This window comes from Gekko japonicus, unplaced genomic scaffold, assembly GCF_001447785.1.
Source record: "Gekko japonicus isolate JY-2015 unplaced genomic scaffold, Gekko_japonicus_V1.1 scaffold332, whole genome shotgun sequence".
Taxonomy (NCBI): Eukaryota; Metazoa; Chordata; class Lepidosauria; order Squamata; family Gekkonidae; genus Gekko; species Gekko japonicus.
The window spans coordinates 462,974-488,425 of NW_015177015.1; the positions used below are offsets into that span (position 1 = coordinate 462,974).

Here is a 25,452-nt window from a genome sequence, read left to right on the forward strand (position 1 = left end):
TCCCCACAACAGACACCCTGTGAGGTAGGTGGGGCTGAGAGAGCTCTGACAGAAACTGCTCTTTTTGAAGAACAGCTGTGCCAGAACTATGGCTTGCCCAAGGTCATCCAGCAGGTACAAGTGGAGGAGTGGGGAATCAAACCCGTTTCTCCCAGATTAGAGTCCGCACACTTAACCACTACATCAAACTAGCCGGATCTCACATAAATGTCACTTTGTTGGGCTGGACCATGTGTGCCATAAAATGTAACACAAGGCAACAGAGATTAAAACTTTATAACGATTATTTCAGATGCCAAATGGCAATAGGCTTGATTGGATTAGGTGTGATATGCAGAGGAGTAGTAGGCATGGATCTATCATCATTGGTAATGAGACAGGACACCTAGGTCTCAGTTTGGTTCAGGAGGATTCAGGCCAGGAGGATGCAAAGAATAAATGGACATAAGCCTGAAGAAGTGAGCAGCAACTCACGAAAGCTCTTACCTTGCCATAAATTTTGTTAGTTGTCAAGGTGCTACTGAACTCTTTCTGCTGCTATAAGAAACTACAACATTCAAAAACCAGTGGGGAAGACATTTTAAACTTCCAGGACATTCAGTTGCTGACCTAAGAGTAGCAGTTCTTTTACAAAGGAATTTTAAAGGGGGATTAGAAAGAGAAACTGCTGAATTGCAACTGATAATGAAGCTCAATGCATCCTTCTGGGCTGAATTGAGATCTAGGTTTCTTCTCTCATTACCAATGGCTGCTATTGTTATTTGGCATCTGAAATCACTTCACTCTCCAAGATATAAGGACAGATGGACTTGCATTCTAGCTGTATTTTTTTTTAACAAAACAATTTTATTTGAAGTGAGCAGTGACTGATAAAAGCTCATGTCCTGCCATGAATTTTGTTAGTCATTAAGGTGCTACTGGACTTTGGCACTCTTCCACTAATAAAGATTGCAAACTGTGGTGGTAGGTTTCTTTTTCTATTATCATCATCATCATCATTATTATCTGTTAGAAATGTAAAGGGGATCTCTCCAAGTGAAATAATGTGTTGCTTTCAGACTGGGCAAAATATGCTCACTGCTAGTGATGATAATAAAAAATTTCAAAAGCAATGGGGGGGGGTTTAATGTGAAGAAAGGCAGCCAGTGAGGTGGAAGTGGAGAGACGGAAAAACAATGTGTTGAATAGGAATATTTGGAACCATAAATGTATTTTTAAATACTTAGCCATATATTTCCAGTCATTTAACCATGGAATCCAATTCAAGTGTTGTAATTCCTAATCAGGGTCTTTTTGAAAGAATATAAAATCCCAGATAGGCACAGAGAAATCTAATCTTAAAAAACCCAACTTTTCAGAAAAAGCCAAAATAATTTCCCTTTAATTCCCCTTATCCCAGATGCATCTCTTTCCTTTTTTAACGTGTGTCTGTGTGTGATCAGGTCTCAAAGCAAATAGCAGAGCAAGGCTTGTCAGAAGAACCTCCCTCCCTCTCTCTCCCTCTAAAGAAGTGTGTATCCACAGGAAAACTTATACCTGGAACAAAACTTTGTTGGTCTTAAAGGTGCCATGGGACTCCTTCTCTTTCTTGCGTGCACTCTCTGGCCCTTCCACCTCTGTCCGTCTCCAAATGAGGGAAGAGAGGTTTGGCAACGCAGCAGCCGCCCCGGAGAAGGAAGCAAGAGAGAGCATTGAGAGAGTTTTCTGTGGTGCACATGCACTCTCTTTTTCCTTCCCCTTTGCTTCCTCCCCAAAGGAGGGAAGAGAGGCTTGGCAACACAGCAGCAGCCCCAGAGGAGGAAGCAGGAGAGAGTAGAGGGAGCTTTATTTGGTGTGTACATATGTGCTCTCTTTTTCATTCCCCCTCGCTTCCTCCCTAAAGGAGAAAGAGAGGCTTGGCAATGCAGCAGTGGCTGGGAGAAGGAAGCAGGGGAGAGCCAGTTGCTTGTGGGCCAGATACCAGCCATGCAGGGGCCGGATCTGGCCTGCAGGCCACATGTTTGACAGCTCTGTTCTTAACAAACAATTTTCCAAATTGATTTTGAGGGGAGACGAATGTACAGTGCATTGAAATAGTTTATTCTCAGTGTTACTGTGACGTGGATCTAGGTAGCCAGATCAGCTGTATTAAAGTTAAGGGGCCATCTTTCAGGCTAGGCTGAGTTGGAAGGAAGCCTTTTTTGCAATTGCATTAGCTTGCTTCTCCAGTAATAACGTTAGGTTCAGTATAACCCCAAAGGACAACTGAGTCAGCAGGGGTCAGGTGAACTCCATCAAAAGTGGGGAGCACGATGTCCTTCAAGATCTCTGCTTTCCCAACCAGCATTACCTCTGTCTTTTCAGGGTTTAGTTTTAACCTGTTCACTCTTAACCAATTTACCACAGCAGCCAGTCAAGACCTCTACTGCATCCCCAGCTGATCTGGATATATAGTGCCAGGAATCGTCCACATATTGATGACATCCAACCCCAAAGCTATGAATTATTTGTCCTCAGGGCTTTTCATAGAGAATGAAAAGCATGGGGAATAGAATTGCACCCTGTGGAACTACACAGGGTAGGTCCCACACTGATGACAACTTTTGAGTTTGAATTCCTAACTCAAATTCCACCCTTTGCTAACTTTTGGCTATTTTAAGTGTGAACTGTTGTAACCCAGTGTTCTGTTTGCTGAGTTTTGGCTTATTCTGTGCTGTTTGAAGTGAGGAATGTAAACATGTCATGTTTTCAGATATATTTAGAAATCCAGAGTGTGGTGAACTATATGCATGGGAATGACTAACTTTTGTATGTTTGGGAAGTTAATGCCCCTGTCAGTGAGTTTGTGAAGTTCAATGATCTTTGTATGCAAACTGATATGTACACATACCATGAAGAACCATTTGACTAATTCCACACAGCCAGGGGTGTTTGCATTTTCACAAAGTGCAGCCTTTCATGTCACACAGCAAATCTGTTTTTTAAACTGAGATTTCTGCTGTTCAAAGCAAAAGGTATCACACTAGGTTCATACAAACATCTGATCATGCTTTAAGTGACTCTGGATCCTGTCTAATGTCATTTACTCTCCTTACAAAGATGGACAAATGCAGCCAAACTTGTTTCTTCAAAGTTCTCCAAGCTACAAGAAATGGAAGCTAATTGTGGTAACTTGCAAGAAACAAATGTAAAAGCACTACCCAGCATTCTTGTTTGTGATAACTCTTCTGTTCATGTGACAATCCAAAATTTCAGAAAAGTATAGTTCAAAATAACAAGTTAAAGCCTATGAAGATTGTGTGACATGGTTTAATAAGTATGGTTTAGCATCTTGTTTCTATAAATATTTTTTCTAAATCAGGTCACAGCTGCCCAAGTTTTTAGCTGTGACTATCATAAACAAATATAAATAAAAACAACAGCAAGTTATTACAACAGTTCAGAAAGTTCTTATAGTATATTTCCTTATTGGAAGCATTGGCATGATCCCAAGAGTCTCCATTGTGTGCTGAGGGGAAAATGCTGAGGCTGTGTATGTTTGCTTGATTCATCTCATGGGAAGCGTATGCCTGCACATTCATGCAAATGTGCAACTTGCCATAATGTGTGAGCATCTTTCACCCAAGCATGCAATAGTCTGGGTCATTCAAAATAAAGGTTTCTCACATTCAACGTCGTCACAGTCTGGCAGTTCCAGTAGATTCAGGTGGCTAAACGTATTGGTCTGAAGCAGCAAAACAAAATTTGAGTCCAGTGGCATCTTTAAGTTCAACAAAGTTGTATTCAAAGTATAAGCTTTTGTGTGCAAGCGCACTTCTTTGGATATCTGAAGAAGTGTGTATGCACCCAAAAGCTTATACCTTGAATAAAACTTTGTTGGGTTTAAAGGTGGCACTTGACTCAAACATTGTTCTGGCAGTTCCAATAGTTAGGGTGTGGTCTGAGTTGGAAAACCTCATGGCCACTTGGCAACCAAGGAGGGAGGTTATTATTTACATTGTTCAGCTATGTGGAGGCTACTCCGCAAGACAAGCTGTTCTTGTGAAGCTACTTGCTAAGCAGTTCTGACAATTTACCTCACTTTACCACCCGCTGTTGATGGATTCCAAATAGTTAGAAGTGATTGATGGGTTGCTTCATGTGAAAGGCTTGCAGCATGTAGCCACTTCTATAAGTTGGTTTTCAGGTGGCTACTAAACCCTTATTTGCATGTGTTTAGGCCATACTGATTTAAGCTATCAGTGTCATATAAGCAAGGGACTACTGCAGTTACCACATGATTAATCTGTTGTGTGTACTTGACCTATGTAGGGGTAATGATAGGTGCACAGTGGACAGTGCCCATTTTCCGCATATGGATGGGATTTACTCTCTTCAAATATATACAAGATTTTCTAAATGAATATTAATCCTTTTTAAAATGAACCAGCAGATTATGGAGTAATTATTTTGCTCACTTTAGGGAGCCACTAGTAGGTTTGCTTTACACATTTAGAGTAGTTGTTTCAAAACTTCACGCACTTCTTGAGGGCTATAGTTCCAAGGTCCCACTCCACCCTGTAAAATAAAAAATACATATTTACCCGTGAGTTTAGTCTGAAGAATTATTGGGAAGAGGGATGGTACAGAAAAGACTGACAAAAGACATTTCTAAGGTATCTGTAATCTTTTTGAAAACCTGTGTGACAAAGCATGGCAGATAATTTAATAATTATATCTCAAATAGAAATCAAATTGGTTAACACTTAAAAAAAATCCAGTCAGTCCAGCACTCCACTCACACAGGGCTCATGGATCTTCTCCACTTTCTTCCCAGCAGTCCCTTCTGACTCCCTGGAAAGTCGATTTCTGGGGTTGCAGGGCCCATATGGTGTCACAGCAATGTGAACTGGCGGGCTGCAGTGAGGGGGCAGGGGGAGAAATCACTTCCTTCTGCCTTGTCCATCAGTGGAGCTCTGTTGACAGAAGAAGCAGCTCCATTGACAAAAGAGGAAAGAATGGTAATTTTGCCACATTTTCCCTCTTCACTGCAGTCCACCAGCCTGTATGGTTATTATAGCACATTAGTCCTATGACTCAGGAATCAACTTCCTTGGGGTTAGAAATGGTTGGCTTTCTGTGGATGGATCAGTGGACCTAATCTTAGTCTTCCTTCTAGATTTCTGGAAGCTAAAGGCCCATGTAAATACATAAGAACATAAGAGAAGCGAATGTTGGATCAGGCCAATGGCCCATTGTTATGTACTGGACTATGAACTACATACTACGTAAGCTCCATAGAAGCCCAGTATCCTGATCTGACAGTTCTCATTGGCTGCTCCTGACAGCAGGCCAATCAAAGCATAGCAGTGTACTTGGAGGGAAAACAGTCTATTGGTCTTTATTGTGTAAATATGATTGGTTCTTACCGTTCTACTGGGCGTGGTTTCCCCAGCCCGGGATGTTTAAAAGGAGTTCTGGCTCCTATGGCTTTCTTGTGTTTAATCGTTCTTGTTAATAAAGTTGAAATCACTTGGTTAAGAGCTGCCTGAGTATGATTCACTTCACCCATCCAGCCCAACACTCTGTCACACAGTGGCTAAAAATACCAGGTGCCATCAGGAGGTCCATCAGTGGGGCCGGGACACTAGAAGCTCTCCCACTGTTGCCACCCCCAGCACCAAGAATACAGTGTTACATGCAAACAGTTCACTATTATGTTCTAGTGAGTTTTTGTTTAGAAGAGCAGCTTTTGAAAGCTACAGTATTGAGCAGAGAAGCAATAGCGCTTAGTGACTTCTCTAGCAGCCATTTCTCTGTTCCAGATTTGATCCTAAGCTTCTGCACTGCAGGATTCTAGATACATGTTTAATCTTCCTAATGCATCTGGAATCCTAGAGGTGGTGAAAGCAAATGGGTTGGTGACCTATAGCTGAAATATTGCAGGTGGGGAAAGCATCCCTCTCTTCTCAGTTCAAAACTGCAGCCTCCTGAAGTTGGTTTTCTTACTGTGGCCATCATCCATTTGCATGAATGTGCCATGTGTATGAGTGAGAGAGAGGAGTTAATGCTAGTGCTTTAATTTAAAGGAAGTCATAACCTATATCAGGCATAACCTAAAGTCTGATACAGATTTAAAATTACCAAAAAATTGTTGTATAAACTTTCTGTCAAGCTATCTTCATATTTCATAGTTTTTAATATTGATTCAGAAATGATTATTGGATTAAGAGCAATAAGCCACAAAGGGTTTTATAAATTCCAGTAGAAAATATCCAGATCTTGATTTTTAGGTTTGGGACACAGTTCTGAAGCTCTGTATATAGTTTCATGTTGCAGTAAAATAATGGTATGTACAATCATTTGCCTGCATTCAGAAAGTATGTTTAGCTAAATACACAGACAAGTGAACCCTATAAGCAGATATTGCTATACAGACAGCCTTCACTTTTGAGATTTGATAGGAAATTTCACTATTGATGTATACAGGGAATTCTTCCATGTCATTCTTGACATTTATTTTTCTCTGTCAATAGAAGAAATTAAGATTAGCCAAACTAATACTGATGCATTCTTTGTTTATTATTGTAAGGATTTTCACCAAATTGCTGGCATTTTGTTACCTTATAGACAACTTTTCCTCTTTGAAGCACATAAAGTCTTTCTGGCAGAGCTGCATATTTAGAACTGCTTTTGTTTTCCATAGTATCTAAAACCACTGGGCACAAGGGACGAATCTTCCAAAAGGATCTGTGCAGCCTGTATGCGGTCTTGGAGAGTACGGTGACTTTTAATAGAAATATTTTTTTTAAAAGCCCATTCATCTGAAACAAACATAATGATTACATTGAGTAAATAGCTTCTATCCATGGTTACATTTATTAATATCCTAAAAGATTACAGAATGGTAAACCTGCTGGGAGTAGCAAATTGTTAGGAACTGAGGCTATAAGATTTACTCATGTCACTAATGGGATCCTAAAGGGGAAATTTAAAATATTTTCTGGAAAGTTGTCTATTACATTCTGCACTTTATGCAGCAACCTTATTTTACCTGAAGCGTGGGCTTCTTCAACGTAGATCACAAGGAAATCTGCTCCAAATATGAAATCTTCGACAAGCTTCTTGAACTCGCCAAATTTGAACATAAATGAAGGTCAGGTGCAGCTTCCAAATGTCAGAACCAAAGGCCTGTTATCTGCAACATGTGTAAAGCAGTCCGTGAAGTACAAGGATGGTTTTATAGTGAAAGCAGCAGGGAGACAAGAGTTCTGCTGCATTGCCCTGTACTTAGGACACTCAGAATAAAAACACAAAGCCTGAGTGATCCAGTGGGGAAAGATGTACTCTGCCCCACACATTAAACCAGAATATTCACTAACACAACAAAGAACCCCAGTTCAAAAAAGTAACACTAGTAAATGTAGAAAGGTTATTTTATGATGAATACAATCCAGTGCCATGGTGGCATGTTGGGTTGGAGAGTATGATATATATTGAAATTTAAGATGGATCTTCACTTCCTATGATACCTTTTACAAGAAGTACATCTAGACTAAAAGGTGTTCTTGTCACCACTGGTAAGAATTATCTAAGTGGGAGTGGTTTTTTTTTTAAAAAAAATTAGGCATTCACTTAATAGGGATAAGAAGTTCTATTCTCCCTCTATTGTATCTGCTTATGTTTATATTATGGATTTATAGAGCTGTTGTAGATTTTCCGGATTGTCTCGCCATGGTCTTGGCATTGGAGGACCTGACATTTTGCCAGTAGCTGTGACTGGCATCCTCAGAAGTATAACACAGAAAGACGGAGTACTCTGTCAAGGTGAGAAGAAAAATGGTAGGCATGTAATTTATATCTACTCAGGAAGTTGGGGTAGTGCTGAGTCACCCACCTTCCTGAGTAGATATATAAATTACCTGCCTACCATTTTTCTTCTCACCTTGACACAGAGAGTACTCTGTCTTTCCGTGTTATACCTCTGAGGATAACAAAGACAAACAACATATTGCTGAACAAGTTCATAATATAATGAATAATACAATAAGGATGCTATTTTGATAGTTGTTCTGTTTCAACAGCTGAATACATCAAGAGACCGAAGTCTCAACGCAGGCAGGACGAACCTTCCCAGGCTTGACTGTCCGTTTCGACCTTACGTCTTTATCAAACGTCAGTTCGTAGAAGTCTGTCTTCAATACATGATTCTCAACAATATGTGCAAAATTTCAAAGGTGGCTGCTTCAAGCTCTCATGGTATTGAAGCAGCCACCTTTGAAATTTTGCACATATTGTTGAGAATCATGTATTGAAGACAGACTTCTACGAACTGACGTTTGATAAAGACGTAAGGTCGAAACGGACAGTCAAGCCTGGGAAGGTTCGTCCTGCCTGCGTTGAGACTTCGGTCTCTTGATGTATTCAGCTGTTGAAACAAAACAACTATCAAAATAGCATCCTTATTGTATTATTCATTATATTATGAACTTGTTCAGCAATATGTTGTTTGTCTTTGTTATCTGAATTGCTGGGTCCTATTTACTCCGTTATACCTCTGAGGATGCCAGTCACAGCTACTGGTGAAACGTCAGGTCCTACAATGCCAAGACCACGGCCAGACAACCCATAAAATCTACAACAGCTAATGAACTCTGGCCATGAAAACCTTTGACAACAGATTTATAGAGCACTAGCCTGATACCCATGCTTCGCTACAGTATTTAAGTTCCATAAATCCAGTTATAATTCTGATGATGTGAAGTCTGAAATGTAACACTTGTTGTAGGAATTCTAATGGAGAAGACTGTAGTGTAAGAAATGAAGTGAGACATACGTACTTCCCCCCCTCTACTGAAGGACCTCTCTCTAGACCACATTGGTGGTTCTGCCCTCCGGTGCTAGGATCACCAGGCTGCTTGATGAGCTCACTCTGGAGCAGGCCACATAGAACTGTCCATTTAAGAAGCAGTCATCTGTTAAGTCAACTCCTGCTACCTTCCACAAAAGTGATGGCCTCTCTACTTGTGTTCCTGGATTGTTTTGCTCTGGCAGCCGCATAGGAATCAATGGGGGGAGCACATTTTCCCCCTTTTGACCACTTAGGGGTTGGATTTCTAAAAATCCCTTCTTAGCAAGCACCTACGCCACGGTAGGAGCGCTCTCCCCGAATTTGGTGTCTGTAGGTCCAGTGGTTTGGCCTGGGCATTGATTTTACAGTGAGGGGACTTTCTTTTATATATATAGATTTACTGAAGCTCTCCAGTACTTTGTTGGCTTGCATCTACAACCTACGTGGATTCTACTGGGTCTGATCCAACTAGCTTTCTGGAACTGCATGGATAAAAGGATATGTGTGATGGTGACTGAAGCAAAGAGGGGAATTGAGTGAGACTGAGTGAAAAAGCTAGCTGGGATCCAACCCAAATACATTTTCTTCTTCTTCATGAAATTGCCCCTTATGTTTGTAATTACCTCTAGAGATCCCCTTAACTGTGTCCTCCAAGCATATTTGGGACCAAACTTTTTGTGACAATTTAACTATACAATGTCATTGTTAGTGTGCGTGTGTATGCACGCGTGCCCGTGAATAATTTCCCTTGTCCTGGTCCAAACACGCAGCATGGGTCTCCAATTCCAGCATAGATTTATCATCTCATGAGTTATGACAGGAAAAAATGTATTTTTGGCTCTAAATAGTCATAACAGACTATATACATATAATTAGTTTGCCGCTTGGGTTGCCCCCCCCCTCTCCCCTGGACGCTGGTAAGGTACAACCACCTACTCCTCCATGCTTCAGCTCCCTGTTCCTATAACTGTATCTGCATTTTTAGAGGCAGCGTATTTACTTATTGCCTACTGGAAAGTGCAGCTTAATGATTTATGAGCGTGTTGAAAGAGAGAGCAAAGTACAGTGTGAACTTATTTCTCTAAGCAATATTTTGGGGCAGCCATGTGCTTTCATAAGTGCCAACTCTTCTGGACTACAGGCAGAAGAATTGTACTATAGTGCAGAGCTTCCTATATATAATCTGCTAACTGAAAAAACTCTTGAGAATCAAGCTCTTAAATGTTTGTCCCCCTCCCCCAGGGATCGACTATAAATACATTATAAGTTTATATTCCTATGTTCTGGAAAAACTGAAAAGGCAAACCAACCCATTGTTATTTTTAAAAGCTGATTGCCCACCCCTAAAATCATTAATTTACACATTAAGCTGAGAAACTGTGATCCCCTCCAATATGTTGAAAATAATTCTTTAGACAGTTAAATTTTAAGTTTGGCTGCGGGGGGTAGCAGTCCTCAGCTATTTGAATATATTGGGTTGGATTCTATCACTCAGTTGCATTGGTGGTAGTTCATTTAACTTCAATACAAGAGGGTTTTCTAGAAGAGTCTTTTGCCTCAGTAAAGACTCCTTGCACCAAAGCAATGTTTTATTACTGTCAGAACAGAGTGGTAGCATCCAACCCACTATGACTTGCCATGGTATCTGCACCAGCAAAACATAGTCTGAAGCCAGCCAGTAAACCAGAATCAGAAGCTGTGATTTAGAGTGGATTTGCAGATTATAGTTTGGACCGTATGCTAGGTGAGGACAGAATTCAAGATGCAAGAATTTCCCAGTATTCTCCTCCCACTGAAGCCTGCCACATTCCCCCAAATCCTGTCCCTGAGAACTATCCGGGAGATGAAATTAGGGTCTGCAGAGGGAGGGGAGAATTGGTAAAAATTCCTTCCCCCCTTTCTGCTGGTTAGGATCCAAGCCTATGACTTGTGCTTATTATGGCATGGCATGTTGTCTGCATTGACAAACAACAGTTGCAAGTATGCAATTAGAGGTTGTAATAATACTAGTCTTCCAAGTGAGTACAAAATTACAAAATGTACAGTAACAGCAACATTTTGTATTCCAGATGATATATAGATGGACGAAATTCCCCAGAGTTGGTGTTCCGTTTCGTGATGACTTCCTCACACATCAAAACTCATAAAGAAGTGCCCTCACACAGTCACAAATATTCCAAATGGATTCTTCATCAATCCTAAATGTTTGTAGTGTTCATTCCTGTTGTATAACAGACCAAAGCTCAGGCTCTGTTATACAACTCTGGTGACGCAGCTTCGGGGGGCGGAGTTCCCCCTGGGGCCCGATTCCGCCGCGGCAGAAATCGGGCCTCTAAAGCGGGGGTTTCCCCGCCCCCACTTGGCAACCCTAATATATCATCTGGAATACAAAATGTTGCTGTTACTGTACATTTTGTAATTTTGTACTCACTTGGAAGACCAATATTAAAACCACTAATTGCATACTTGCAGTAGTTCAATTTCTTCTAGCTTATTTGTACTGCAACCCCCTACCTGCTTGTACACAACAGTTGCAGCCATTGCTCCATCTCTGAAATTCCTTGTGTCCCAGCTGAATCAAGACCCAGGTTGATTTCACTTACCTTGCATGAAATCCAAGATGTGACGAACTTCCCCTCCAAGATCTATCACGGGGGTGTTGGGAGCAGGGCAGCCTTGAAACGCTTCATCTTCCAGCCTTTTCCATTTGACTTTCAAGACAAAGAGTAGGTAGGGGAAGCTAAAGAAAGTGGGTCCCCAGTTCTCATACATGAATTTGGGATTCCTCCCCATGCTGCTCTTTTCCCCTTGTCTCAATATATAGCTCTTTACAGTAGCTGGGAATAAGATCATAAAAAGTTTACCTAGAGCAGTACACAAGCACACTTGCAAGAGAATCCAGGTCTTTTTTACAAATGTGCTGATTCTGAACATCTTGGCAGAATGAGAGGCTGCTGTGTTGTGCATGGCATGGTGGAATACCAGAATGGAGCAAAGGTGAAAGAAGAGGACACAAGGCACATGACTGGTGTGCATGCTTAGCTGCTGCACTTTATATGCATGACCTCTGTTATTGCTTCACAACAGGCTGTGAGCTGCCAACCACAGACTCTGAAATAGCCCCAAAGCCTTCTGTGGAATTTTAATCAGCCAAATGGTTTCCAGTTTGCAGCCTTTTAGTAATCAAGGCATAAATCGCCTGGACTAGACCTGAAGAATCTTTGCAGGAGCTGGCTGTACTAGATTATTCCATGCTCACTGTTTTACACTCTGAACATTATGCATGGCGTCAGCAAGTCATGTTTTGAATATTTTGTCTTTGCTTTTTATATCACATTTATGTCCTCACCAATGTTCCCTCTAAGCCGAGTTAGTGTGAGCCAGCTCACAGTTTTTTAGCCTCTGGCTCACACATTTTTGTCTTAGCTCAGGAAGGACGGCTCTAGAGCAAACTAATTTATGCAGTAGCCAGATCGCTCGCTCACAGCTTTAATGCCAGTCGCTCACAAAGTAGAATTTTTGCTCACAAGATTCCACAGCTTAGAGGGAACATTGGTCCTCACCCTTCAAGGGACAGAGAGTCTCAGATGGGATTTAGCTCACAATAGGCTTGTAGGTTAACAGTGATTTCTTAATGGCTAAGCAGAGTGGAACTTGACCCTCTGCAGTCCAAGTCTGACCAACACTCTCCACCACTCACTGGCTTTTGTTTTGCTTTTGAGTAAAGGTTTAACTGGTCATCATATTTAGGCAGGAGGATGCTATTGTGAATTTGCCCATCCCATTACTATGATCTAATATCATAGTAGAGTAGAGTAGCTGTGTTGGTCTGCAGTAGAACAGATAGATTCGAGCCTGGTAGCACCTTGGAGACCAACAAGAGTTTCAGGGAGCAAGCCTTTGAGAAGTCAAACCTCCCTTCATCAGACACAGATCTAATACAACTACAATACAGTTTGGCCTAGAAAAGTGATGGGAGTCAGGGATTTTGTTAAAAACCCAAATGTTAATTGTCTGTGAATGTTGTCTTGCATAGACAATACCTGTAAGAAGCAGACTAGAGATCAGTACAGGTATTCTCTCTCTCACTCTATGTGTACATGTATGTGTAAGAGAGAGAGAAACAGCAGTTTTAAATCTGAACTGGAGAGCAGAGTTTAGTTGGGACTGAGGTGCCGCCTTCTGGGGGGCTGTATAGTGGAGAGTTCCTTGTGGTTACCTTGATTGGTTCCCTATGGAGAAAATAAAGTGGGGGTGTCTTTGTAGTGGTTAATAAAAGTGTGAGTTCCGTGTTTTCACTTCTAGAATACTGTTCTGGAGTGCCTGTAACACATGCCACTGTTTTTTGAGGTACTATTGTTTGTTTAGTGCCCGTTCCGGCCCATTCCAGGGTGTTCCGGAGGCATTTTGGCCTGGAAAGGGTTAATAAAAGTGTGAGAGTTATGTGTTTTCACTTCTAGAATACTTTTCTGGAGTGCCAATGTTTTTTGCGGTACTATTGTTTGTTTAGTGCCCGTTCCGGCCCATTCCAGGGTGTTCCAGAAGCATTTTGGTCTGGAAAGGGTTAATAAAAGTGTGAGAGTTCTGTGTTTTCACTTCTAGAATACTGTTCTGGAGTGCCTGTAATGCATCCCAGTTTTTTGCGGTACTATTGTTTGTTTAATGCCCGTTCCAAGGTGTTCTGGAGGTGTTTTGGTCTGGAACGGGTTAATAAGTGCACAGTATCTCTGTGTTTGGATTTCCAAAATATGGTTCTAGATTGCCTTTAAGGCATCCCACATTTTCTTGTGGTACTATTGTTTATTTAATATCCATTCCGGCATGTTCCGAGGTGTTCTGGAGATGTTTTGGCCTGGAAAGGGTTAATAAGTGCACAGTATCTCTGCTTTGGATTTCCAAAATATTGTTCTGGGGTGCCTGTAATGCACCCCAGTGCTTCTTGTGGTACTGTTGTTTCTTTAGTGCCCTTCTGGCTTGTTCCATGGTGTTCCGGAGGCATTTTGGCCTGGAAAGGGTTAATAAAAGTGTCAGAGTACCTGTTTTTACTTATAGAATATTATTCTGGAGTGCCTTTAAGGCATCCCACAGTTTTTTGTGGTACTATTGTTTGTTTAATGCTCGTTCTGTGGTGTTCCGGAGGCATTTTGGCTTGGAAAGGGTTAATAAAAGTGGGGGAGTTCCTTCACTTCTAGAATATTGTTCTGGAGTGCCTGTAATGCATCCCAGTGCTTTTTGCGGCACTTTTGTGTGTTTAATGCCCGTTCCACCCGTTCCGGCTTTTACCCTGTCCCCTCTGTCACTGCTCTTTATGGTCATGAAAGGGAGCAAAAGATCAGGTTGCCACCTTCCGAACCGGCTAATGTCACTGCGCTATCAGTTACACTACAAGCCATTTGGTGACAGAGGAAATAGCGCGGTACACTGCACTGAGCCAAAGGTGGGCTGAAAAAAGAATACACAAACGAAACAGGATGTATTCATCTGCTTCAGTAAGGTGCTCATGCCATGTCTGTACATCAAACCTTTGTTAAAGGCACAGAAGCAGCTGGGAGCTCCGAGGAAGAGAGAAGGGCAAAACGGGATCCAAACTGACAACGAGCTAATATTGTTTTGAGATCCAGATTCCAGAGAGGCAGCCGCAAAAAAAAAACCCGGAACGTCCCGGTACCCAAAGAAGACGTGGTGCCTGTAAGGTTTCCCGGTCTAGAGCTCTTTGTCGCGGGCAAGGCTCCTTTTTTGGGTTGCTTTTTTAACAAAAGAGAGAGACCTGTCCCTTTAAGAGGGGAGGCGATGGGAGGAGAAGAAAAGAAGCTGTCCAGTTCCTGTAGTTTCCGGCAATACAGGCCTTTTGAAGCAGCCTCCGTCGTCGCCGCTGCTTTGACAACCGGCAGGTAGTGATGGCGCCGCCTTGTGGAGAGGGTGAGGGGAGGTCTTGGCTGCGGCCCGGCTCTGAGGGGCCGCTTCACACGTTAGGGGGACAAAAGGGTTTGAAAACAAGAGTGTACACCCCGCGGCGAAACAGCATCCAATCCCTAGCGCCCTTCTTCAAGTGGCGCGTTCGCCTCTTGGTTTTAGCTTGCGCGCTGCCGGTACCTGCTCAAAGCCTGCCGTGTGACGTGGCCCTAATGGTGGATCCCGATGCGCGGAAGGGTCGTGGTGGTGGTGGGTGTTGCGTCCCCTTGTCTCCGCTATGGACGACCCCGCCGACCCCCGCGCTATCCGTTTCCCAGCAAAGGTGGCTTAAGGGTGGCCTTTTCCTCATCGCTATCCCCGCATAACTGCGGGAGGGTCTCATCTGCGTTAGTGACTGAGAGTGGAAATTACCCTCGGTTAGTTGACAAAACAAGCCAACTGTGCTAATCCGTTAAGATTTAAGCATTTTCACTAGGCAGCAGACCCTGAAAGACTTCAGTGCGTAGACGATTGCATCGTTCAATCCTAAACAGAGTTGTACCCTTCCGACAGGAACGGAATTGTTTCCTGCATGATAAGCTGCTGCTGTGGCCATACGATCTGGTTTCTTTGTTTAGGTAGTCTCTAAGAAATTTTGCAGCCTTCCATTAGAGAACTAAATATTTAATCCCCGCCCTCCAGCCTGGGAAGGCCTACAGGTTAGTAGGAAGAGAGTGGTTGCGATGTGGCAGCCTGAGGCTTTGTCTATAACGTTTGGTCCTAGGTCCCCCCCCCCCCCCCCCCAGTGATATTGCTGTAATGGCCAGGCAATTTGGAAATGGAAGACCCGGGTTCAGAGTCCTAAACAAGTGTAAAAAGTTCACGGAACACACTCTCTCTCATAAGCTAACCTGCTTTATTACCTGTGGAGGCGACTTGAAATTTAATGGGTGGAGGCTTCCTCCCCAAAATGAATTATGTCTCCCCCCAAAACTGATTATGTGAGTGTAGAAGATTTCTTGTGGATTTGACAACTTCTTGCTACACCACTGCAAACAAAGAAAATTGCTGGAGGTGCAAACCTTTCAAGCAGTTGTATTTGGTTTGGGAGTATCTGTTGATTTAACAAAATAGTTCAACAATTATGTTAGTAAAAAAGAATATTGCATCAAACTTAAAAAAAAATTCAAATGAGTCCAAGCTAGGGTTTTGAGTTTTCTTTTATATTCTCTCTAATCACAATTTTATTAGCTAGGAATGCATCCCCCCCCCCCAACCGGGTCAGATTGGATCGTCTTTCTAAGCATGAAAGACAATAAAGATTAAGGAACTGTTGCCTTCCCTTTCTCCAGTTGGGGAGTTCATTTGCTTAGCTGTTTCTTGGCTGCGGTCACACGGGCAGGAAAATGCTTGGGGGAAGCGTGGCTGTTTGCCCCGGGGCAAAATAACGTGCGGTTGCGCGAGCAGACATCCCGTGGAGGTCCCAAGGTATGGGGGAGGTGCCGATCACACCACAATCCTGCGGCGCGGCAAAGAAGCGGCGCGCTGCGGCAAACGAGTGTTTTTCCCCCCTGTACACCGACGTGTGCGCATGCCCTGTTGGGTGCTTGGGCGCATCCCGAGGACACTTGGAAAAAGCCCCCTTTTTGCGAGGGGACATGGGCGGGTGCCGGATGCCATGGGATTCCACCGGAATGGGATCACGCGCCCGCCCTTGCCCCGCGGTTTCCGGAAACTAGTACCTCCGAGGTACTAGTTTTTTACCGCGCATCTTCGGAGTGAAGCCTTGGGTGAGCCACGGGAGCTCTACGTTTCCCAGATGTGGCGGTGAGATCGCGCCCAGAAAATCCGCCTATCTTCCGTCTCTCTAGCATGCCGAATGCTCCGTGTTTGTTGCTCAGGCAATGCTTCCTGCCTTGAATCTGTTAACCCCTTTGTGGCAAATTTGTAATCTAGATGACCCAGACCAATCTTGTTAACATTTTCTTAAAGGATTCTTGCAGGGTTAAACTGGACAAGCCACTTTCAAAGCTTAGAGATTCAGTTTAACCCATTTGTGAATAACAAAGTTGTATTTTAAAGACTGGAAACAATATTTATTCACTTGTTTTTTTCAGCTACTCATCACTTTTCAATACGTTGACACTAGTGCATGAATGGCAACCGTGGATGACCTTAAGTTTTCAGGTAAATTGTAAAAAATATTTAAAACGCTCTTAATTGTTCTGTGGTCTCTTCATTGGATCCCTGAGGTTAATCCAACATTTACAAATAGATAATAGTCAGATGTTGAAATTAACTGCTGGTCTGTTTTTGTAATTGCAATGGGCGTATCACATGATAGGAACTAACTTGGGTCAGCTTTGATATCCTAATTTGTCTATGGCTTGCCTCACTTCTCAGCATCAAACAGAATCTTCAGATGTGATCCAGTGCGCCTGTGTACTGCCCTTTTCCTGGCAGAGCTTCTTCATGTCATCAGACCACTTGCCCTTGGGCTGCTACAATGCAGGGCAAAGGGGCAGCAAAACACACAGCAAACAAAGTCAATTGGGAAATTTCCTACTCTCAGCAAAGCCCTGCCCACCCACTACTCAGAGCAGACCTTCCAAGTGAAATAAATCTTTATCTGGCCTACAGTCCTCCAAACACACCCCTCTTGTGTCTTCCTGCTAATAAAGTGCTGGTTCCTAAAGTGTAGAGTTCCATGGACTCATATTATTGTACAGTAATGACTTAGAAGTGCTGCCTGCTTCTTTCCTTTTTTGAAAATAAAACGTGGTGTCTCTTATTCTGGAATTTATCGCAGTCTTCCATACATCATGGAAATATTTCCAGCTTTTTGTTAATCTCATTCACTTGGCTTTTTGTATTTACTTATGCACTGTTAAACAGGATTGTTTGTGCATACCGAAGAACCATCCTATCTTGAAAATAGTATTTTGTTTTGTGGTCACCACCCAGGATCATGCAAGATTTCTAGCAAGAATTTGCTGCCTAACCAGGAACGATCAGTTATCCAAGACAGTTATGGACAGTGCAAAGAAGCTGAAGCTTTTAGATATAAAACATTTTGCACATGACAAATACTTAAATAATAATTTGAATATGTTCATAAATACTTATACTGGCTGGGTCTGCAGTCCTGTGCATAGTCTGTTTTGATATAGTTCCTACCATACGCCACTGGTTCAAGTCTTCTGGTAGAGTCAATCCTTGGGTAAGAATATATGTCTGTGAGTGATCAGCTATCACATAAGTCAGTGGGGAAAGTAGCTCAGTGCTTCTCATCTGAAAAAGGAAATACTTTGTTTATTCAGCATCCATGTAGCCTTTAGAAGGTACATAGTCTGATTCAACAGAGAACAGCTTTACAATTAAACCTTTGACGGCAATATTTATTTTTCAGAATTTGATGATGCAGCCAACTTGTTGGCAGCAAATCCGGATGCTGTCACAATAAGAATTGATGAGCATGGTGAGAAACCAAAGAAGAAGCATGGACATCGGCAAGACTCCGGGAGAGAGGAGGATGATGAACTGTTGGGGACAGATGATTCTGATAAAACTGAGGTTAGATGATGATGTATGGATGTTTCCAGCAAGCTGCAGATTCTTTCCCAAACTATTAATTAACACTTGAGATATCTATTAGCTATCCACAGGAAAGAGTTAACATAGTAATGAGATTGCTAGGCAGCAGAAAGGTCATGTTGTCAACAAGGCAGGGGTCTTGGAGGGATTCCTATCCTTCCTACAGACACAGGATTGGAGGAAATGTAGAATTCCTTACTGTTGGGATGTGGGTTGCCCTGGGGAAGGGAGAGCTTTTCTGTTACTATTACTCACTTGTCATGCAGACTTACTAGTATAGCACAGGGTTGAGAAAATGTTCACTCTTGTTATGCTATTAGGTTGCTTGCATGAATAACTTCTCTGGCACTTAATTGTGTTTACAAGATGGCAAGGAGTTATTGACTTCAGAATTTTCCCTATGAGATAAATGCACTGCTGTAAAAACAAGTTATGTCAAGTACATATAATCTGTCAGCAGCCTGATGTCTCTCCAGAGGGTTCATTTAAGGTTTCCAGCGGGAGGGGGGGGGGGGGGGGGGCTTGACAAAAAATGACATTTCTTTGAGATAAATTTGCAGAGTTAACAGGCTGTAATGTAGAATACATGGCAAAGATTTTGCTGATAATTCTGCTTCCGAATTCGTGTTTCTTTTTTTCCCTGGGCTTTCATAAAAATGTCTGGCTTTTAAAGAGACTTGCTAATATTGAATAAGTAATCTGCATCAGTATTATAGTAATTTTATTTATTTTTCAGTTGCTTGCTGGGCAGAAGAAAAGCGCCCCCTTCTGGACATTTGAGTATTACCAAACATTTTTTGATGTAGATACATACCAGGTTTGTGATCTGCAGTGACGTCCCCATTAAGAAAGTGTGCATGTTTCTCAACCTCCGCCACCCGTACGTTTGAGAGAGAGCTGGTGGTGTGTGTAATCTGAAACAACTCAATGTTTCTTTGTCGTACCCTGTTCCCATCCCCATGCCAGTAACATGAGAAATTACGAGGACCATTTATTTTAACAAGTGTCGTAATGGTTGTTCCCTTCTCTACCACTTCAGGGTGTTGTGCAAGTGTGTTCATAATTTTATAACTTCTGATCTCTATTTGATGTATGATTAATAGAATTTGCTTTGCATTTGGTTATCAGGGGTTGTACACACAGATACATCCTGCTATTTAGAGAACAGCACTATTTAGAGAACAGCACCTCTGCACCCTCATTAGCACCCTTTTGAAATAATCCTCCTGTAGTATGTATTAGAACATGAGAAGCCAATGTTGAATCAGGCCAGTGGCCCATCCAGTCCAACACTCTGTCACACAGTGGCCAAAAATACCAGGTGCCATCAGGGGGTCCACCAGTGGGGCCAGGACACTAGAAGCCCTCCCACTATTCCGCCCCCCCCCAGTACCAAGAATACAGAGCATCACTTGCCCCAGACCGAGAGTTCCTATCTATACCTTGTGGCTAATATTCAACCATCACCTTCCCTGCCCCCATTATTTAAATGATTGTGCAACTGTGGATTATGGTCAGCAAAATAGAATGGGGAGTTACTCACCACCATAAGAAAGGGAAAACACAATACAGTAGCATGGAAAGGATGCAGAAGAGATATTGCGTATATTCTTCTGGGCCGTTTGCAAAACACCAATGCTTATGTGTTCTTTAATTCAAGATTAAAATATATTAAAGGATGTTTTGTGTATCTTCATTCAAATACTTTGTATTACTTTTATCAGGTCCTGGACAGAATCAAAGGTTCTGTTTTTCCAGTACCAGGGAAGAACTTTGTAAGACTGTACATAAGAAGTAATCCTGACCTTTATGGTATGTACAAATACTAACAATCTCATAAGGGGGTTGTTGATATACTTTTGCACTAAATGGAAATGAGTCAGTAAAAATAACTTATTGCCTATTTTGTCCCCATTCAAGGTCCCTTTTGGATATGTGCAACATTAGTCTTTGCCATTGCTATCAGTGGCAACCTTTCAAAATTCTTCATCCGTCTTGGTGACCCTTTTTACCCTTATGTGCCTGAATTCAGAAAAGGTTTGTAAAACCTATTCCAAACAGGTTTGAAGGCTTGTTTCTTTATCTATCTATAGTCATAAAATAATTATTTAAGATATGAAAGACAACTGCATGAAAGGGGGTACGACTGCAGTACAGAAGGTTATGATGTGTCTCTTGAAGTATGCAGTCCCCAGGGACTTCAAGGCTTACTTTCTCCTTAAGTGTATACTTTCTCCTTAAGTGAGAAGCAAGGAAGGGGGAACAAATACATTGTGTATAATTTTACTCACATGGATAGGGAATTTAGATGAGTGGAGCCAAGAACTGGTAGGATATGGACGGATAAAATTGGGTGACACCGGAAAATTATGCATGTATGTCTTGTGATGATCCTTGGTTGTATATGAATATTGCATTTTGGGGGCCAGGAATTCAAGAACTTTAACCAGCTGTTTCAGGATTTGATTCCTCTTTCTGAGATACATTTATGTACTAGACCCAGCCAGTGGGAACAGCCTGAAGAGCTGATTTAAAGAAGATGAGTACATTTTCAACAAAATACCCATCAGTGTTCCCTTTAAGCTGTGCCAGCCTGTACTGGCGCACAAATTCCCAACCGCCAGATCTGCTGTTGAGCGCAGGGCCAGGAATCTTGCCCCCACCCAGCCCCCTCAAGTGCAGGGGAGAGGCACAAAAGCCAAGCTTTAAATGGCTGGCAGCCATTTTGTGGCTCCCTTCCCCCTCCGCTTGGAAGGGGGGGAGTGAAAGGGAGGCATCTAATGGCTGACCGCCCTTAAAGCAAACAGCTGACAGGCGGACCTGCCACACTGTTCGCTTTAAAGGGCAAGAAGCCCTTTCAGGGCTCCCTTTCACTTCCCCCAAGTTGGAAGCGGGGGGAAGTAAAGGGAACGCTGAAAGGGCTTTAAAGGGTGGGAAACACTTTTAGGGCTCCCTTTTGCTCCCTCCTGCTTAGAAGTGGGGGGAAGCAAAAGGGAGCCCTGAAATGGATGCCTGCCCTTTAAAGCAAGCAGCTGACGGGTGGACCTGCTGGCTGCTGGGTTTAAAAGGTAGGAAGCAAAGGGCTCCCTTTTGCTTCCCCCAGCTTGGAAACGGGAAGGGAAAGGAAGCCCTGAAATGGTTGCCCCACCCTTTAAAGCCAGCAGCTGACAGGCGGATTCGTCAGGCTGCTGGCTTTAAAAGGCAGGAAACCATTTCAGCCCTCCCTTTAGCTTCTCTTTGCTTGGAAGGGAAGAGCCAAACTGAGCACTCTAATGGCTGGCTGTCAGTAGAGGGGGGCCTCTTTCCTTCTTCTTCTTTCCACCCCTTCCTTCCTGCTTCCCCATGAATTTGCTTTCTTTCCTCCCCTTTCCATTTTTTTCTTTTTCCATTTTTCCCTTTCTTTCCATTTCTTTCCCTTTCCCCCATTCTTTCCGTTTCCTTCCTTTTCTTTCCGTTTCTTTCCATCTTTCTCTCTCTCTCCATTTCTTTCCCTTTTTCTTTTCCTTCTCCTTTCTTTTTCCTTCTTTCCCTTTTTCCCTTTCTTACCATTTCTTTTTCCCCCTTTTTTCCATTTATTTCCCTTTCTCCCTCCCTCTCTGCCTCTCTTTCTTTCTGTTTTTTTCCATTTCTTCATGTTTGTAAACGGATTTTTTTTTTTAATTTAGGCTCATTCACAACTTTTATGCTTGTAAATTTTTTGGCTCACACAAGGTAGGATTTTTGCTCACAACAGTTGACAGGTTAGAGGAAACATTGCCTGAATATTATCCAGTACAACTTGCAGTCCATAGAAGCCATTAAGTGTCATATCCTTATTGTGCTTTGTATGATTCTTGGTTCTAAAACAAATCTCTTTACAGTGTCCATAGCTGCAACAGCTATCTATGCGTATGCATGGCTGGTTCCTCTGACGCTCTGGGGATTCCTTATGTGGAGAAACAACAAAGTTATGAACATTGTCTCCTACTCATTTCTTGAGATTGTGTGTGTCTATGGCTATTCACTCTTCATTTATATTCCAACTGCAGTAAGTACAACATAAAGAAATTTAGGAGGAATTTTGAGTAAATGCTGTATAAATGGAGTACCTAAAAGCAGCTGATGTTCTACACCAGTTGTTTAACTGCGAAAATTTATAATATGAAGCTCGTCCCACTAAGATTGTTCTGTAGGAGATAATGGACGACTGGTTGAGGCTTATTTCTGCTTGAGGCTGCCCAGTGCAGCAATTCCAGACTGTACCTTGAGTGGTAATAAATTAAAAATATGTTCAGTTGGTAAAATATAGAAAAGGGTTATGTGTGCTGCTAGTATATATTTTTACTCACTGATATCAGGAAAAGTGATATCCACACTGGGAGCAAATTCTTCTCCAGGCTGCAGGTGACAGTTTGATACCGTTTCTGATAATAGGTGATTTTAAATATAATGTTGCCATGGGACTTTAGTTTGTTAGAGCCAGGAAGCACTGGATTTACAATCAACAGTTGACTTCCGTTCTTTTTCTTTGCAGATTTTGTGGATCATTCCACTGAAAGCTGTCCGATGGGTTTTGGTCGTATTTGCTCTGTGTCTTTCAGGATCAGTTCTAGCAATGACATTTTGGCCTGCTGTTAGAGATGATAATCGAAGGATTGCAGTGGCTACAATTGTGACAATTGTACTTCTCCATGCTTTGCTAGCTGTTGGTTGCTTGGTATGATACTTCTCTTTCCTCACAGTTCATCAATATATACTTTCCTCTGAGATCAGTTTCCCATGCAGTTCAAAGTACAGATGCTGTGATTTTTTTTATGGAGGACACGTTCAAACTACACAGCAGGAGATGTTATTTAAACATCGTTAGAAATCTTATTTAAATATCTTTAAAAATTTTCTGTTTATGCAACTCAGCGGAAAAAGACTAGAGATTGATTTAGCATTTTTTGTTAAATTTCTAGTACACACATTTGCGTAATTTATTTATTTATGTAGCTAGAATATTTGTATGCCACCTCTTCAGAACTGCTCTAGTAGCTTGAGCACAAGTAAAACAGAACTAAGCAAACAGCCGTGAAAACAATAGAAATAAATCATACCAACCAAAACAAAAACAAAATCAATAAAAACATTTCAGTAAAATCAGCAAGAAAAACGCATAAAACAAAGCAGTCCAAAATGTTTCCTTCCATGTTACTATAAGCTCTTTGGACTGCTCAAGCCTTTTTTCTCTTCCCCATTGGTTTACTTTCCACCCCTTTAAATTACATTCATCTGTCCTCCGTGTCTCATGACTCCTAGTGCTCCAGCCTTTTCAGATGATTGACTTTTTGTTGCTGTTTACAAAGCACAGCATATTTCTCCTTGCCTGGGTGGTTGGTCCCAGGAGCATACAGAAATCAGTACCTTGTCTGTGGATGATTGTGTTTTGCTGCTGTACTGATAGGCACTTGACCATTAACTTTGCCATTAGAGGGAAGAATTGGGCAGTCTGTGAGAAATTGCAGTGGATAAAAAGTTAGTGATCCCCCCCCCCAACGTAAGCACACAAAAAATGAATTCTGGGTTTATTGTTAATTTAGCCATGGTCCTCTGCAATCTATTGCTGCGAGTTCTATATAACAATTCTTCCCCTGCAGGATACTGTAAACTCTTTTTGAGCTTAAGCAGGAAAGTACCCCTCACCGTGCCTCCCCCTTCAACTAACACTCAACAATCATCATTTTGTGGCTCCTAGATGACAGTGAGCATACTTTGTCCTTGCTGGGCCATCTGATTGGCTTATATATATATTTTTTACAAATTAATATTTTTCTGTGTGCCAGGGAAGCCCTGAGTATGAAGAAAACGCTGTCTTGGTTTTGAGTAGTTGTTTAACTGCATTACTGATGGTCAAAGGATTATTAGGATTGTTGTCAAGAGGGAATAAGAGTGTCAACTATGTTATGTAGAATGCAGAGGAAGTTAATTTGTGGTTCTTATAATGTATTGTTTCCTTCCCCACTGTTTCTAATCTTGTAGGCATACTTTTTTGATGCCCCTGAAGTAGCTGTTTCTTCATTTCCTACTGTACTTCCACATAATATAACAGGAATGACAAAATCTCAATAATTAAGGTAAGAGGGAAATATTTTAAATACTCTATTAGTGTGTATGTAGTGTGGTTAAAGCAATGAATGCTTATTGGCATTCTGTACCTTAACATTGTGCTTAAAGTCTGAGGTAGGAATTCTAAGCTTTGCCCACTGTAACTGTTACTATGCAAGGAAAAAGTTTGCAAAATATCCTATTTGCTACTAAGTAGAAGCTCTTGTTCCAGTTCCTAAAAGGTGAATGACAGTAATAGAAACTTGGGGCTGTTTTGGTAGTCCTTGTTTACCATTTGTGTCCTGTATACGTCAGTTGGGCACATGCTTTGGGTGAGTCACATAAAACAGCTAAACAAAGGAGAGAAATCCCCATATGCCACATCTCACGTCTGTCCTAGCAGGGGCTGCTGACTTAGATCTTAACGTTAGTCTAGGAGGCAATATAAAAAGTTATACAGCTGCACAGAACACAATCTGTGTAATAGTTTTTATTAGGACCAATCAAATTGGCACAAAACACAGAAGAATGTATGCCCAAACACCTGGACTTAGACCACCACACACTATTTTAAGGTCCTTTTTGACAAAGTGACAGGGCTCCAACACAACATTGGAATTAAAACAAAGGCAGGTAAGAAGAATAATCAGGGACAGTTTATTGAGAGGAACCAAAGCACAAGCAAGCAATCACAGTAATACTCAATACAAAAAAATAGGAAGGGCTCCCACAAATACTTGTCCCCAGTCCCAGCACTTGCACAATACTTATCCACACTGTACCATGCGCAGAGCATTGAAGAGGAGAACAGCAAGGAGAACAGAGGGTGGTATTGCCTATCTCTGTGAGGATGTTGTTTGGGGTGGCTGATGAGTGTGCAGGGATCTAAAGAGCCAAGTTTACCTTGGACTTACACCAACTCGAAGGTTAGGAGTTCCATGAGGGATTGTTTAGCAAGGATGCCAAGCAGAAATCCAGGCAGTGGTTTGGATAGTAATTTGAGATGTCTAGAAGGGGCATGCACACACGGAACATGACAGGAAATTTTAATTTTTAAAAATGTATTATTACATTTCTACCCCGCCCTCCCC

General features: G+C 42.0%; 2 protein-coding genes across 4 annotated transcripts in view; one reads left to right on the forward strand and one right to left on the reverse strand.

Annotated features, from left to right (window-relative positions):
* Nucleotides 1-3,878: 3,878 nt before the first annotated feature.
* On the reverse strand, nt 3,879-11,776 carry DIO1 (deiodinase, iodothyronine, type I). The gene is given in 5 exon segments (XM_015427695.1): nt 3,879-4,536; nt 6,582-6,692; nt 6,694-6,782; nt 7,013-7,156; nt 11,413-11,776. Coding segments are annotated over 5 exon segments (774 nt in total). The 3' UTR covers nt 3,879-4,470.
* A 2,441-nt stretch (nt 11,777-14,217) lies between these two features.
* The window catches only part of YIPF1 (Yip1 domain family member 1), a 14,183-nt gene continuing 2,948 nt past the window's right edge, over nt 14,218-25,452 (forward strand). Inside the window, exons 1-9 of one of the 3 annotated variants that reach the window (XM_015427707.1) lie at nt 14,218-14,700; nt 16,819-16,888; nt 18,111-18,274; nt 19,032-19,112; nt 20,020-20,107; nt 20,216-20,332; nt 22,156-22,322; nt 22,809-22,991; nt 24,296-24,390. In XM_015427707.1, the coding sequence (XP_015283193.1) occupies nt 16,858-16,888; nt 18,111-18,274; nt 19,032-19,112; nt 20,020-20,107; nt 20,216-20,332; nt 22,156-22,322; nt 22,809-22,991; nt 24,296-24,385 (921 nt within the window). In that variant the 5' untranslated portion in view covers nt 14,218-14,700; nt 16,819-16,857 and the 3' untranslated portion in view covers nt 24,386-24,390. The other 2 variants (XM_015427708.1, XM_015427709.1) reach the window with 2 other exon arrangements.